This window comes from Parasteatoda tepidariorum, chromosome 5 (genome assembly GCF_982258835.1).
Source record: "Parasteatoda tepidariorum strain Cologne lab strain chromosome 5, Ptep-v5.0, whole genome shotgun sequence".
NCBI lineage: Eukaryota > Metazoa > Arthropoda > Arachnida > Araneae > Theridiidae > Parasteatoda > Parasteatoda tepidariorum.
Genome location: NC_141759.1, coordinates 100,284,283 through 100,300,880, shown reverse-complemented (window position 1 = coordinate 100,300,880; position 16,598 = coordinate 100,284,283). Strand labels below are relative to the sequence as shown.

Below are 16,598 nucleotides of genomic sequence, written 5' to 3'. Positions count from 1 at the left end.
TGGGGTTCGAATTTCGAAGCCGTCTAACTCCCTTTAGTATTGGGTTATAATTTTGAAACTCGGTCCCTGAGTGGGGGTCTATGGTCCAAACATTTCTGGAGGAGGAAATATTTATATGTGAATTAGGGGGCGCAGGGGGTGCCTCAAAGATTTATTGCATAGCTGACTGGGAGAGGACTTTTGAAGCGAAATTGTGGCAGGCTTCTCGTGTTCGAGTAGTATGTTGGTCAAGACACCGGACTATTAACCGACGGCAGGGGCGATGGGGCGCTGGTTCGATTCCTAGCTTCAGCAACTTTTCAAAAAAATTTCTTTTTTTTTCTTCCGCTTATTTTGCACTATATTATTTTTTCAATGTGTTTTTCTATATTTTAAAGGTTCCTACATGTAGTAAATAATTTTTTTATATTGGGAAAATGGCGAATAACGGGTAAAAACTGGAAAAATCCAGGAAAATTGGTTTATTTCCATTGTTTTAAATTATTTTTACAATATATGTGACAGTTTATCATGCTTTGAGTTGAATCGCGCATCTTTCTTTTTTAAAGAACGCATAATGGAATAAGAATAAAAAAATAAAATAAAATGGCGCGGTGGGGCTCGAATTTCGAAGCCGTCTAACTCCCTTTAATATTAAGTTATAATTTTGAAACTCGGTCCCTGTCTAGGGGTCCATGGTCCAAACATTTCAGGAGGAGGAAATATTTATATGTGAATTAGGGGGTGCAGGGGGTGCCTCAAAGATTTATTGCATAGCTGACTGGGAGAGGACTTTTGAAGCGAAATTGTGGCAGGCTTCTCGTGTTCGAGTAGTATGTTGGTCAAGACACCGGACTATTAACCGACGGCAGGGGCGATGGGGCGCTGGTTCGATTCCTAGCTTCAGCAACTTTTCAAAAAAATTTCTTTTTTTTTCTTCCGCTTATTTTGCACTATATTATTTTTTCAATGTGTTTTTCTATATTTTAAAGGTTCCTACATGTAGGAAATAATTTTTTTAAATTGGGAAAATGGCGAATAACGGGTAAAAACTGGAAAAATCCAGGAAAATTGGTTTATTTCCATTGTTTTAAATTATTTTTACAATATATTCGACAGTTTATCATGCTTTGAGTAGAATCGTGCATCTTTCTTTGATGAAGAACGCATAATGGAATAATAATAAAAAAATAAAATAAAATGGCGCGGTGGGGTTCGAATTTCGAAGCCGTCTAACTCCCTTTAGTATTGGGTTATAATTTTGAAACTCGGTCCCTGAGTGGGGGTCTATGGTCCAAACATTTCTGGAGGAGGAAATATTTATAAGTGAATTAGGGGGTGCCTCAAAGATTTATTGCATAGCTGGCTGGGAGAGGACTTTTGAAGCGAAATTGTGGCAGGCTTCTCGTGTTCGAGTAGTATGTTGGTCAAGACACCGGACTATTAACCGACGGCAGGGGCGATGGGGCGCTGGTTCGATTCCTAGCTTCAGCAACTTTTCAAAAAAATTTCTTTTTTTTTCTTCCGCTTATTTTGCACTATATTATTTTTTCAATGTGTTTTTCTATATTTTAAAGGTTCCTACATGTAGTAAATAATTTTTTTATATTGGGAAAATGGCGAATAACGGGTAAAAACTGGAAAAATCCAGGAAAATTGGTTTATTTCCATTGTTTTAAATTATTTTTACAATATATGTGACAGTTTATCATGCTTTGAGTAGAATCGCGCATCTTTCTTTTTTAAAGAACGCATAATGGAATAAGAATAAAAAAATAAAATAAAATGGCGCGGTGGGGCTCGAATTTCGAAGCCGTCTAACTCCCTTTAATATTAAGTTATAATTTTGAAACTCGGTCCCTGTCTAGGGGTCCATGGTCCAAACATTTCAGGAGGAGGAAATATTTATATGTGAATTAGGGGGTGCAGGGGGTGCCTCAAAGATTTATTGCATAGCTGACTGGGAGAGGACTTTTGAAGCGAAATTGTGGCAGGCTTCTCGTGTTCGAGTAGTATGTTGGTCAAGACACCGGACTATTAACCGACGGCAGGGGCGATGGGGCGCTGGTTCGATTCCTAGCTTCAGCAACTTTTCAAAAAAATTTCTTTTTTTTTCTTCCGCTTATTTTGCACTATATTATTTTTTCAATGTGTTTTTCTATATTTTAAAGGTTCCTACATGTAGGAAATAATTTTTTTAAATTGGGAAAATGGCGAATAACGGGTAAAAACTGGAAAAATCCAGGAAAATTGGTTTATTTCCATTGTTTTGAATTATTTTTACAATATATTCGACAGTTTATCATGCTTTGAGTAGAATCGTGCATCTTTCTTTGATGAAGAACGCATAATGGAATAATAATAAAAAAATTAAATAAAATGGCGCGGTGGGGTTCAAATTTCGAAGCCGTCTAACTCCCTTTAATGTTAAGTTATAATTTTGAAACTCGGTCCCTGAGTGGGGGTCTATGGTCCAAACATTTCTGGAGGAGGAAATATTTATATGTGAATTAGGGGGCGCAGGGGGTGCCTCAAAGATTTATTGCATAGCTGACTGGGAGAGGACTTTTGAAGCGAAATTGTGGCACGCTTCTCGTGTTCGAGTAGTATGTTGGTCAAGACACCGGACTATTAACCGACGGCAGGGGCGATGGGGCGCTGGTTCGATTCCTAGCTTCAGCAACTTTTCAAAAAAATTTCTTTTTTTTTTCTTCCCCTTATTTTGCACTATATTCTTTTTTCAATGTGTTTTTCTATATTTTAAAGGGTCCTACATGTAGGAAATAATTTTTTTAAATTGGGAAAATGGCGATTAACGGGTAAAAACTGGAAAAATCCAGGAAAATTGGTTTATTTCCATTGTTTAAAATTATTTTTACAATATATTCGACAGTTTATCATGCTTTGAGTAGAATCGTGCATCTTTCTTTGTTAAAGAACGCATAATGGAATAATAATAAAAAAATAAAATAAAATGGCGCGGTGAGGTTCGAATTTCGAAGCCGTCTAACTCCCTCTAATATTAAGTTATAATTTTGAAACTTGGTCCCTGAGTGGGGGTCCATGATCCAAACATTTCTGTTGGAGGAAATTTTTATATGTGAATTAGGGGGTGCAGGGGGTGCCTCAAAGATTTATTGCATAGCTGACTGGGAGAGGACTTTTGAAGCGAAATTTAGGCAGGGTTCTCGTGTTTGAGTAGTATGTTGGTCAAGACACCGGACTATTAACCGACGGCTCGGGCGATGGGGCGCTGGTTCGATTCCCAGCTTCAGCAACTTTTCAAAAATATTTCTTTTTTTTTTCTTCCGCTTATTTTGCACTATATTATTTTTTCAATGTGTTTTTCTATATTTTAAAGGGTCCTACATGTAGGAAATAATTTTTTTAAATTGGGAAAATGGCGAATAACGGGTAAAAACTGGAAAAATCCAGGAAAATTGGTTTATTTCCATTGTTTTAAATTATTTTTACAATATATTCGACAGTTTATCATGGTTTGAGTAGAATCGTGCATCTTTCTTTGTTAAAGAACGCATAATGGAATAATAATAAAAAATTAAGATAAAATGGCGCGATGGGGTTCGAATTTCGAAGTCGTCTAACTCCCTTTAATATTAAGTTATAAATTTGAAACTCGGTCCCTAAGTAGGGGTCTATGGTTCAAACATTTCTGGAGGAGGAAATATTTATATGTGAATTAGGGAGTGCAGGGGGTGCCTCAAAGATTTATTGCATAGCTGACTGGGAGAGGACTTTTGAAGCGAAATTTAGGCAGGGTTCTCGTGTTTGAGTAGTATATTGGTCAAGACACCGGACTATTAACCGACGGCTCGGGCGATGGGGCGCTGGTTCGATTCCCAGCTTCAGCAACTTTTCAAAAAAATTTCTTTTTTTTCTTCTTCCGCTTATTTTGCACTATATTATTTTTTCAATGTGTTTTTCTATATTTTAAAGGGTCCTACATGTAGGAAATAATTTTTTTAAATTGGGAAAATGGCGAATAACGGGTAAAAACTGGAAAAATCCAGGAAAATTGGTTTATTTCCATTGTTTTAAATTATTTTTACAATATATTCGACAGTTTATCATGCTTTGAGTAGAATCGTGCATCTTTCTTTGATGAAGAACGCATAATGGAATAATAATAAAAAAATAAAATAAAATGGCGCGGTGGGGTTCGAATTTCGAAGCCGTCTAACTCCCTTTAGTATTGGGTTATAATTTTGAAACTCGGTCCCTGAGTGGGGGTCTATGGTCCAAACATTTCTGGAGGAGGAAATATTTATAAGTGAATTAGGGGGTGCAGGGGGTGCCTCAAAGATTTATTGCATAGCTGGCTGGGAGAGGACTTTTGAAGCGAAATTGTGGCAGGCCTCTCGTGTTCGAGTAGTATGTTGGTCAAGACACCGGACTATTAACCGTCGGCAGGGGCGGTGGGGCGCTGGTTCGATTCCTAGCTTCAGCAACTTTTCAAAAAAATTTCTTTTTTTTTCTTCCGCTTATTTTGCACTATATTATTTTTTTCAATGTGTTTTTCTATATTTTAAAGGTTCCTACATGTAGTAAATAATTTTTTTATATTGGGAAAATGGCGAATAACGGGTAAAAACTGGAAAAATCCAGGAAAATTGGTTTATTTCCATTGTTTTAAATTATTTTTACAATATATGTGACAGTTTATCATGCTTTGAATAGAATCGTGCATCTTTCTTTGTTAAAGAACGCATAATGGAATAATAATAAAAAAATAAAATAAAATGACGCGTTGGATTTCGAATTTCGAGGCCGTCTAACTACCTTTAATATTAAGTTATAATTTTCAAACTCGGTCCCTACGTTGGGGTCTGTGGTCCAAACATTTCTGGTGGAGGAAATATTTATATGTGAATTAGGGGGTGCAGGGGGTGCCTCAAAGATTTATTTCATTGCTGACTGGGAGAGGACTTTTGAAGCGAAATTGAGGCAGGCTTCTCGTGTTCGAGTGGTATGTTGATCAAGACACCGGACTATTAACCGACGGCAGGGACGATGGGGTGCTGGTTCGATTCCCAGCTTCAGCAACTTTTCAAAAAAATTTCTTTTTCTTTTCTTCCGCTTATTTTGCATTATATTAGTCTTTCAATGTGTTTTTCTATATATTAGAGGGTCCTACATATGGGAAATAATTTTTTTAAATTGGGAAAATGACGAATAACGGGTAAAAACTGGAAAAATCCAGGAAAATTGGTTTATTTCCATTGTTTTAAATTATTTTTACAATATATTCGACAGTTTATCATGCTTAAGGTGTTCTATGAGTAGAATCGTGCATCTTTCTTTGTTTAAGAACGCATAATGGAATAATAATAATAAAATAAAATAAAATGGCGCGGTGGGGTTCGAATTTCGAAGCTGTCTAACTCCCTTTAATATTAAGTTATAATTTTCAAACTCGGTCCCTAAGCAGGGGTCTATGGTCCAAACATTTCTGCTGGAGGAAATTTTTATATGTGAATCAGGGGGTGCAGGGGGATTCCTCAAAGGTCTATTGCATAACTGACTGTGAGAGGTCTTTTGAAGCGAAATTGTGCAGGCTTCTCGTGTTCGAGTGGTATGGTGGTCAAGACACCGGACTAGTGACTGACGGCTGGGGCGAGGGGGTGCAGTTTCGAATCCCAGCTTCAGCAACTTTACAAGAAAAGTTCTTTTTTTCCTTCTTCCGCTTATTTTGCTTTATATTATTTTTTCAATGTGTTTTTCTATATTTTAAAGGGTCCTTCGTATAGGAAATAATGTTTTTACATTGGGAAAATGGCAAATAATATGTGAAAACTGGAAAAATCTGAAAAGCTTTAAAATGAGGAAATTCGTCTTCTAAAGAGCTTTAAAAATTCGAAGCCATTTTTCAATATTAAATAACGCAAGGCCCGATATCAGACCTTAATATTGACCCATAATATTTTAATTGGACCACGTATTATATTACCGGATACTAGAGTTCCCTCCCAGAGGATATAATCATAGGCTTATTAGGGGGTACACAATATGACAATCAAGTTTAATATGTAGGTATATATAATAGTGTGCTAATTTTAAAATGAGGAAATTCGAAGTCAATAATCTGTTTCAACGCATCTTACTTTAATATTGACACATAATATTTATATTGGATCAAGTATTATATTACTGGATAATATACCCCTTAACAAAGCTATAATTATTTTCAGTGGTAGGGTACACTAGTTCCCGGTAATCTAATACGTGGTCCAATACAAATATTATGGGTCAGAATTAAGGTAAGATATAGGGCTATGTGTTGAAATAGAATATTGACTTCGAATTTCCTCATTTTAACGCTATTCAACGCACTATTATATTAAGACATGCATAGTAAACTATAGGGGGACATTGTGTACCCCCTAATAAGTCTATAATTATGTCCTCTGGTAGGGTACACTATTACCCGGTAATATAATGTGTGGTTCAATATAAATATTATGGGTCAATATTTAAGTAAAGTATCGGGCTAGAAAATAGGTCGTGCGATTCCCACAAAGAGCAAAAATTTTAATTAAATGCATACTTTTTATGCTATATATATATATATATATATATATATATATATATATATATATATATATATATATATATATATATATATATATATATATATATATATATATATATATATATATATATATATATATATATATATATATATATATATATATATGATCTTTTCAATAATCAGTAGATTAGTAACCATTTTTAACGTAAGGATTTCAATGATAATAACTCACATTTCATGTAATCATAAGAATTCATGTTTTTTTATCTAATGATTATAACGCCTGTGTTAATATCACAATTTATATCTTAATGAATGAAATTCATATTTGAATTATATAAATTCACATTTTAATGATTGTGGAATATTTATTTAGGTTAGAAATCACAAAATATATAATGATTTAAAGAACTTCATGTTTTATTTAACAATAAAAGTTTAAAATTAAAAAAAGTGATAATATGTGATATCTACATTTGTATAATAAAAACATTTGCGTAATAAAAATGTAAAAGAAGAGATAGCCGACAGGTGTAAATCATTCTAAAGAATAATCATGGAATTGACATTTGTTCGAAAAAAGCAAACGATTTTAAATAAAACTTGAACTACAGCTGGCGTCATTTTTGTGTTTTCCCAATTTTTCTTTCTAAGAGTGTGTCAAATTAAGGAAGTTAAAGCTCTCACTGAAAATTGAACCTATAATCGTCTGTAAAAGATAATGTTAAAATGTGATATCTACAGAATTTTTTTCTGATTTTAAATTCTAAAAAGTAAGTTGAATATGTTTCATGCAGATCACGTGTAAAAATTCTGCACTTTGGAAGTCTTTAAAAGAGAATAAAATATACAACTTTCTTTTGTTCAAATCTGTGTGTTGCATAGTGATTACTTTTGCCTTACTAAACGGAACTCTTTTTAAATGGTTTGTATACTTAAATGGTACTTTTGCCTTGACCAGCTTAAAGCACTACATCTCTCAATTGATTTGCATGTGTACCATTATCGTGCTGAGTTGAAGTACTTCACATCTTGACTGGCTTGTATACGGGTACTTTTAATTTGTCGAGTTGGAGCACTTCACTTCTTAAATGGTTTGTGTATGTGTATTTTTACCTTGCCGAGTTGGAGCACTTCACTTCGTAATCGGCTTTTGTATGTATACACTCAACTAGCCGAGTTGGAGTACTTAACTTGTTAATTGGTTTGTTCATGTGTACTTTTACCATGCCGAGTTGGAGCACTTCTCTTCTTAATTGGTTTGTATATGTGTACTTTTACCTTGCCGAGTTGGAGTACTTCTCTTCTTAATTGGTTTGTGTATGTGTACTTTTATCTGGCCGAGTTGAAGAACTTCTTAATCGCTTGGTGTACGTGTACTTTTATTTTGCCTAGTTGAAGCACTTCACTTTTTAATTGGTTTGTATATGTACACATTCAACTTGTCGAGTTGAATAACTTCTTAATCGATTAATGTATGTGTACTTTTATTTTGCCAAGTTGGAGAGCTTCTTTTCTTAATTGTGCGTACTTTCATCTTGCTGAATTGAATCTTCTTAATCATTTTGTTTGTTTGTAATACACTTTGAAATATCTTCATCCTTCAGAAAAGCTAAGGCACTTTCAACATTTCTTCTACATGTACAGCACCTATGAAATGGAGAGGATTAATTTCCATTTAACTTTTACTCACATTTTTTTACAATTTCTGTTAAATTCGATAATTGGGGATTTACTGGAATGGGAAGTAACACTTTTCCTTTTTGTGGAAACTGCATAAAAACAATTATTACTTCTAATTTACTATTATCTAAATACAGTTCCTCCCCAAGTTATTGGATGCACTCTGAGATTCTATTTGAAATCTTAATTATCAGGTGATGCTATACAGCTGTATTGTTTTTACGAGACTGAAACCGGTTTGAACTGGTTGACACTCGTGTATCAATGGGTTAACATTGTAATGCAATACGTTAAAAATAAATACAAATAGGAAGTATATGAAAAATCTTCTGATTAAAAACCCATTACATGCATGTTTAAATATAAAAGTATAGCATATAAACTCGCGCAAAACATGCCATTAAAAAACTACAGTGAGTCTAATAATTTGGCTCATCTATATATATATTTCTCTTACACGGCGACAAAAAAAAAGTCTCATTACAACTCCCCGAATGGCAACGCTAGAAAATCGACCCATGATTGCTGCTAAAAATGTCACATGCCAAATCTAACTGAGATGGCTCAACATATAGCGCTTTTAAAACGGAAATAGAAATAACCAGAGAGAGCATAAGCTCGGCAGAAAAGAGTAGTCTTTGTCGATAGATCTCTATTTTAGTATTTTGTCGAAAGCGCTTTTTTTTCACGAATTTATATATTACGAATTTTTTTGACAATTTTTTGATTTATATCACGAATTTATTTGTTTTGCTAGAATTCATTTGTTTGTGCAGGTTTTTCCATTGCAATTCACTTATTTCAATTTTTTATAGACTTAATTATAGCCAAAATTTTAACCTTTTTAAAGAGATATCAGTTTTAGAAATTTTATCTTAACATTTTGTACTATAGCACATTTCTAATACGTTTTACGAATTACATGTCATTTATTTGAATTCAAATTTATTTTAATGACTTAGTATTTACTAAAAAGATGTAATTTTTTTTTAAAAAAAAAGTTGTTATGTGGATTTGAATGATTGTTTTGAATTTTTAGAGTTTTGAGCATTTGCAATGTACCTAAGTTAATAGCGAGCAAAGCGAGCTTGATTTGCGAAGCAAACCATATAAGATTGCGTAGCAATTTTCGAGGGTTGGCGAGCGTTAGCGAGCAGGGGGCTCAGCCCACTAGCTTATTATAATACACTAATATAATGCCTGATATAATAGATATTCTATATTTACATAATATATCGTCTAATTTATCCAATCGTCGAATATATATCATATATCGTCTAATTTGACCAATTGATACACGAACGTGAACTAGTGCAAACAGGTTTCTGTCGGCGTAAAAACAATAAAGTTGTATGGTATCACCCGAAGTAGAATGGAAAGAACAATTGCTAACCTAAACAAACACCACGTTTTAACAACCAATCGGGATAGAGATACACGCTCTACTTTACTTGCAGGTATCCCATTGACTCAGCAATAAAGCAACTCAGACGGGAATAAAAGAGCTGGTAAGGAAATTATTTCATCCGTTTTCTGCAAGATTGAAATGTTTATTACTACCAAGACAACAGTTATAACATAAACCTCGAAAAAAATTCATTCTCCTCAAATATATCAGGTATAAATTTCCACTTTGTTTCCGTCTTAGTTTCAGCCCTGACTCAAATCAGATCTTTTTTTTTTTTTTGCTTTCAAAACAAGGAACAAATATGAAATTCTACTAATATCTTGAAAAATAAGAGCTCTTGGACAGAAAGTAATATGAATAAGGTTTGAGAAGAAATTTAAGATATCATTACGCATTCAAACCCCGCTATAGTGAACATGGTTTATAGTGCACTCCCGAATAGAGTGAACGAAATGTTCGCTCCGGTACCTTGCTATACACATACCGTAAGCCGGGGCGAGTCTACCCATCCAGGGGCGAGTCTACCCATTTTAGTTTTATTTAATTTTCACTATTTTAAATTGCAAATAAATTTTTTTTTACCGACGGAGGACTTAGTTCAGACTCTAAGGAAGATGGCGCTGTAGTAGTTTGATCCGTTTTTATTTATTTGGTGCCTTTTTAACCGACCTGTTCAAACGTCTTTTGAGAGATTTGTATTGAAAATCAGCAAACTTTTAGTTGGTGCTCCGTAAGTATATTATTATTATTACTATTTTCACTTTGGTTAAGTGATAAACTTATCTAAGACTAAGATTACATTAATTTTATATGAAAAAAAAAACAAAAAGAATGTAAGTTTTGCTGTTGTAAACAAAAAGCCAGAATTCGCGGGGCGAGTCTACCCATTCGTATTTAGTTTTAATAAAGCATAATAATATAATTTAGAACTTTGTTTATATTAAAATTAAGTCCTTTTAAATGAATTTGAGTATATTATTTTAATTCTGCATTGATAAATTTATCATTAATAAGAAAATTTATAGGTTAAATATAAATGTAAATATAAAATATGTTTATTTTACCTATTTTTGCAATTTTTATATTACAAAATTAACTTTTTTTATTTAATGCAAGTTAAATAAATTATTATTTATAAATTATTATTACCTCCCAAAAGAAGGGGAAAAGGATTTTTCATGATTCCCAATGTTCAAATTTCGATTTTGTTTATAATCTTTAATTATTATTATTTATTAATTATTTAATTGTAAATTTATATTAATTTTAACTTATTTTTATCAACAATAATAAAAAAAATGCTATTTTATAATGTTAATGATTATAAAAACAAAACTGTGATCAAAATGTGATGATCGATCAAATACTCAAATTGTGTTATTTTATGAATAAAAAAATGGAATATATAATAAAGTTATGAATTTTACTTCATAAATATCCTATATAGTAACTGAAATAACAATTTAATAGTAAAATTTGGTTATTTACAATGCTAACATTCATTTTAGTAGAATGGGTAGACTCGCCCCATACGAGAGATTTGTCAGCAGTTCTATAAAAATATACAGTAACAGCGTAACTGTTAATATTTTCTAAAATCGATTTCACAGTTTTAAAGAGGGATAAATAGCGATTCCGAAACACCTATTAAAAGCCTTTTTTCTTTAATATTTACAAAAGTTTGACCACTTGAAAGTTGACAAGCTGAAAAAATGGGTAGACTCGCCCCGGTTTACGGTATAATATTGTAGATATAGTCAACCAAAAAAAAGAGAGGAAATAGGTTGTGACCTTTTTTCTGTCTTCGACTACTGATTGTTTTTATTCATGTTTTGGTAATTTTGAAATTTCGACATAAAATACACATACCGATTTTTAAAACCATCTATTGCGTGGAATGTAGCCATAAGCATTTTTCTTGTTTGCTTCTTCTATCTCAGTTTCCCATCCCTATATAAAGGTCATCCGTAAATTTTTTTGTACGCAAGAAGAAGTAATAAATGGGTAGTAATAAAGAATAAAAGATAACGTAATTTTTGTTACTACATATTGTTTTTTATTCATTTTTGTATTTCTTTTTATTGGATATTTACTTAAATAATGTGTAATAGAGGAACAGTTTGGAAAAATTAGTTAAGATTGTTTGCAGTATGGATGTAGTAAACTTCCGGTTATAGCGAGCCGAAATTTCGGTGGCTTGAAGGTTCACTATAACGGGGTTTGACTGTATTTCATTTTTAAATTGAGCAAGGTGAAACCATACTTACATATGTCCTTTTTTTTTATAATTCCATGGTACTTCTAGCGAGAGAGTGAACCAATTTATTTATGTTTTCCTTATTGGAGGTATCTGAAAAAATTAATTATCCAATGGATTAACCATACACATTTCTCCTTGATAAATCAAACAAATTTATTTCAATTTTCAAGTAACAAAAAATAGCTTATATGGTTATGATGGATGGTTGACCGTGTTAATTCACTTAATGTGATCTTCTGACGCTAGGTCAAACTACACATGGATTAGTACGGATTAACCGTCCGCATTTCTCTTTGATAAATCAAACAAATTTATTACAACTTTCAAGTCACAAAAAATAGCTTATATGGTTATAATGGATGGTTGACCGTGTTAATTCACTAAATATGGCCTTCTGACGCTAGGTCAAACTACACATGGATTAGTACGGATTAACCATCCGCATTTCTCTTTGATAAATCAAACAAATTTATTTCAATTTTCAAGTCACAAAAAATAGCTTATATGGTTATAATGGATGGTTGTTCGTGTTAATTCACTAAATATGGCCTTCTGACGCTAGGTCAAACTACACATGGATTAGTACGGATTAACCATCCGCATTTCTCTTTGATAAATCAAACAAATTTATTTCAATTTTCAAGTAACAAAAAATAGCTTATATGGTTATGATGGATGGTTGACCGTGTTAATTCACTAAATGTGATCTTCTGACGCTAGGTCAAACTACACATGGATTAGTACGGATTAACCGTCCGCATTTCTCTTTGATAAATCAAACAAATTTATTACAACTTTCAAGTAACAAAAAATAGCTTATATGGTTATAATGGATGGTTGACCGTGTTAATTCACTAAATATGGCCTTCTGACGCTAGGTCAAACTACACATGGATTAGTACGGATTAACCATCCGCATTTCTCTTTGATAAATCAAACAAATTTATTTCAATTTTCAAGTCACAAAAAATAGCTTATATGGTTATAATGGATGGTTGTTCGTGTTAATTCACTAAATGTGACCTTCTGACGCTAGGTCAAACCATCCATGACAAAATTTTTGATGGTCTAATCAAATCATTATTTTGATGGTTTATGTTGGTTTCAGTGTGATTCATGATGGTCCGACATCATTTGATGGTTACCATCCAACATTTACCAGTGTGCGTTCATAATTTTGATACGCCAGCAAACTTCCATGATAGAAAATGCTACTTTAATACTATGATGGTTCACCATCAGGAGAAGTTTGATTCTCAAGGACCAACAATCCATCATGATCCATGATGGTTCATGATGGTTCCAACTATACATTTTCATGATGGCTTAATGGAAAAAACCAAATTGTTTTGATGGAATATACCATCAAAACAGTGTGGTTTTTTCTATTTTTGCCCATCATAAATCAGTCCGAATTCCTACATTGGAATGATGGTTGTTCATGATCGTTCCAACATTTGATTTCTAAGAAACTATGATGGAAATTTCTGATGGTTTAACACGAACAAACCATCATAACATGTTGCTAGTCTTTTGTTGAACCATCATAAATCAGTCCGAATTCCTACATTGGAGAGACGGTTACTTGTGTTGGTTACAATCAAAAAAATAGAGTAGTCCATGATGGAATTATTGATGGTTACCATCAAAATCATGTTGGTCCATCAATAGAGAACCATCAAAAAGTTGGAATTTTGATAAGCACGGAAGGAGCTAGGGGTTAAAATTCGTCCTAAGATTTCCGCGTAACAACTTTCGACGCTGGGTTTTTACTTTTTACGTCTAACCTTGAAAAAAAAAAACGCACCATCGAATATTATTATACTTGTAGTATAAATACAATGTAACGCTTTTTTTAAACTTTTTTTTTAGCTTTCAACGAAACAAACCACAAATAAATTCGGACGTCTCCGCAAGCTTGCTACCCAAAATTATATATTGTGTACAGATTAAGTTTCTTTAATCCGTAATTTAATACGCAAATAATAATTTGAGCAGAATTTTAAATTTATTTTGCAACTTATAAAATTTTAAATGGAGAGATAGTCGACAGCTGAAAATCATTCAAAAGAATAAACATCTAATTGACATTTGTTTGAAAAAAGCAAACGATTTTAAATCAAACGTGAACTACAGCTACATTTCATTTTCTAAGCGTATCTTAAATTAAGGAAGTTGAAGCTCATACTTAAAATTTAACTTTTGATCGTTCGTAAAAGATATGTTACTATATCATAATTCGCTGATTTGCGTTGGATCCGTTGAAAATGATCTTATAGGTTTTTGCTTAATAAAACCTTTGCTCTACTTAAAAATTTTTTTTTTTGCTGTTGAATTTTGATGATGTTTAGTTACGTAGTATGTATCAGTAGGTGAAAAAGAACGTACAACGGGATGCTTTATGCCTGTTCTTTAAAACTGGTAGCTCCTTTTAATGTAGTTCTTTTTAATAAACGAGGAACTGATTTGATAATTGTAGAAACGATGATGTCACCAAAACGCCAATATTTCAAAAAACTGATAACTTTTGTTGAAGGTTATATTTACATTCGAATTATAAACTCGAAAAACAGAAAGTGATTTTTCAACCCTCGTAAGTTTTATTCCATGAAAAGGAGGTAAGTCCTACTTATTATTATTATTATTTTATATACAAGCTCTTATATTAGAGAATAAATTAACAATTTGTGACTTAATGTTAAGTAGAATAAGTTTGTGTTTAAAGATTGATGATTAAAGAAAATTGATATGTTTTGAGTTTACATTGTTGTTCACGATCTATTTTTTTAAGTTTATTTAATTTCTTTGCTGAATGGTTCTTTTCTAATACTTCTCGTGTATTTTTGAAGGTTAATATCAATAATCGCATTTTTTATTGTTTTTTCTTCATTTTTTAATGCACCATAATCAGCAATATTTTTTATGGTTCCTAATTTAGATTAATTTTGTGAAGTAATTTTTAAAAAAAATATTTTAGGCTTCTTTTCCAACTAAATACATAAGTTTTTGAACAGAAAAGAAATTAATATAGTTAAATTTTTATTTAAATTCAAAACCGTGTTTTTTTATGGCAACTGTATGCTGGGTTCTTTGAAAATTATTCTAAAGGTTAAATTTAAAATTGGTTACTTTCTCTATAAGAAGAAGACCTTCCATACCCACACGTGTGACTTAAGACGCCACCGCCAGCTAATCTTTATCAGCAAAAAGGCTTATTAAAGACGAGCTAAGCTCCTCTAGATAAGTTAGAATGTTATTAACGATAAGTTATTTAAATACATAGCCGTAACGCGCATCGAAATAATAGAAATATAAATCTTTCTCGTTTACTTCTTTTACTTAACTTAGATTTATTATTTGTTTATGTATTTTAGCGTAACAATGATATGTTTTCGTTTTGTGAAACTGGCAACGTCGCTAAATAATTAGTTTCATTATGTTCCACACGTACTTTATGCCTGTCTTTGTGTCTGAGTAAAAATATAGGGATAGAATTAAAAGAAAGATTTGAAATCTCTGAGAAAGAATCTTTGTGAAAGGATTTAGAATGTGTCACTTAAGATAATAGATACTTGAGGGACTTGGTTAACTCGAAAGAGAATGGAAAGAACAGTTGCTAACGTAAACAAATGCCACGTTTCAATAACCAATCAGGATCGATATAACTACTACACTACGTCACTTTTTAAAAATTAGTTATGTAATGAATATTCAATAACCGTGTCGAAGATTATTAACATAATTTACATTTACAATAATTTCAATTGATATATTTTAAAATACAAAGATTTTAAATTATATGTGACTTAACGCAATGAAATTTAAATAATTTTAATTTTATTATAAAATGTTTTTTTAAATATTAATTGCCACTGTATTTCTGATTTAATTAAAATATATTAATTTTATAAAGTAATATAAATTTAATGAGCCTTTCATTTTGATGAAAAACTAGCTGTATACAGTTAGATTTATAATTTAGATTTATTATTTGTTTATGTATTGGTCCGTTTTCTTTTTGGCCCTACCTATCATAAATATAAATTGCATACTCATAAATGTAAATTCCATACTTATTACACATATATATTTCCTACTTATACATATATATTTCATACTTATTATAAATGCATATTGCATACATACTCTAAATGTAATTCGCATTATTATTATTTAAATAAATTGCATACTGATTATAAATGTATTAATAGCATACTTATTGTAAGGCGCCGCTATAAAGCGGTATGCATGTATTTCTTTCGAATGAATTCGGTAGGGGGTGAATCTGGAGATATTCTCAATTCTTTCTTCTGCACTTTACCCATGTAGAAAACTGCAAAAAGAGTTTTAACAAATAAATTTACTATCATTGTGTATATGTTTGGGGGTAGAGAAAGGGGTGGTTGAGACATATTTACCGTCAGAATCGAGTGAAAGAGGAATGATGTCGGGTCCTTTTAACTCAGTTTGTTGATCCAAATCTTTCTTCTCACATCTGTAAAAAAATTTTCATGAGTGGATTTAAGTGTTTTCATAATTAGTATTCATCTAATATATATAATTCTCTTACGTGGCTCCCAAATTTTGATTGTATTTCTTTTCCGCTGGTGGCAACGTTTTCTTTGATTTGTTTACGTTACTATTTCTCTTACACGGCAAATCGACCCATGATTGCCGCTAAAAATGTCACATGCCAAATCTAGCTGAGGTGGCTCAAC

General features: G+C 32.1%; 1 protein-coding gene across 1 annotated transcript in view; it reads right to left on the bottom strand.

Moving 5' to 3' along the window:
* Positions 1-7,169: 7,169 nt before the first annotated feature.
* Positions 7,170-16,598, bottom strand: part of LOC107441370 (protein turtle homolog B) — a 139,330-nt gene continuing 129,901 nt past the window's right edge. The window contains exons 12-15 of the mRNA XM_087164627.1: positions 16,299-16,375; positions 16,097-16,213; positions 11,888-11,970; positions 7,170-8,179 (exon numbers count right to left, since the gene is read on the bottom strand). Coding sequence (XP_087020753.1) covers positions 16,113-16,213; positions 16,299-16,375 — 178 coding nt within the window. The 3' untranslated portion in view covers positions 7,170-8,179; positions 11,888-11,970; positions 16,097-16,112. The remainder of the gene's footprint in view (positions 8,180-11,887; positions 11,971-16,096; positions 16,214-16,298; positions 16,376-16,598) is intronic.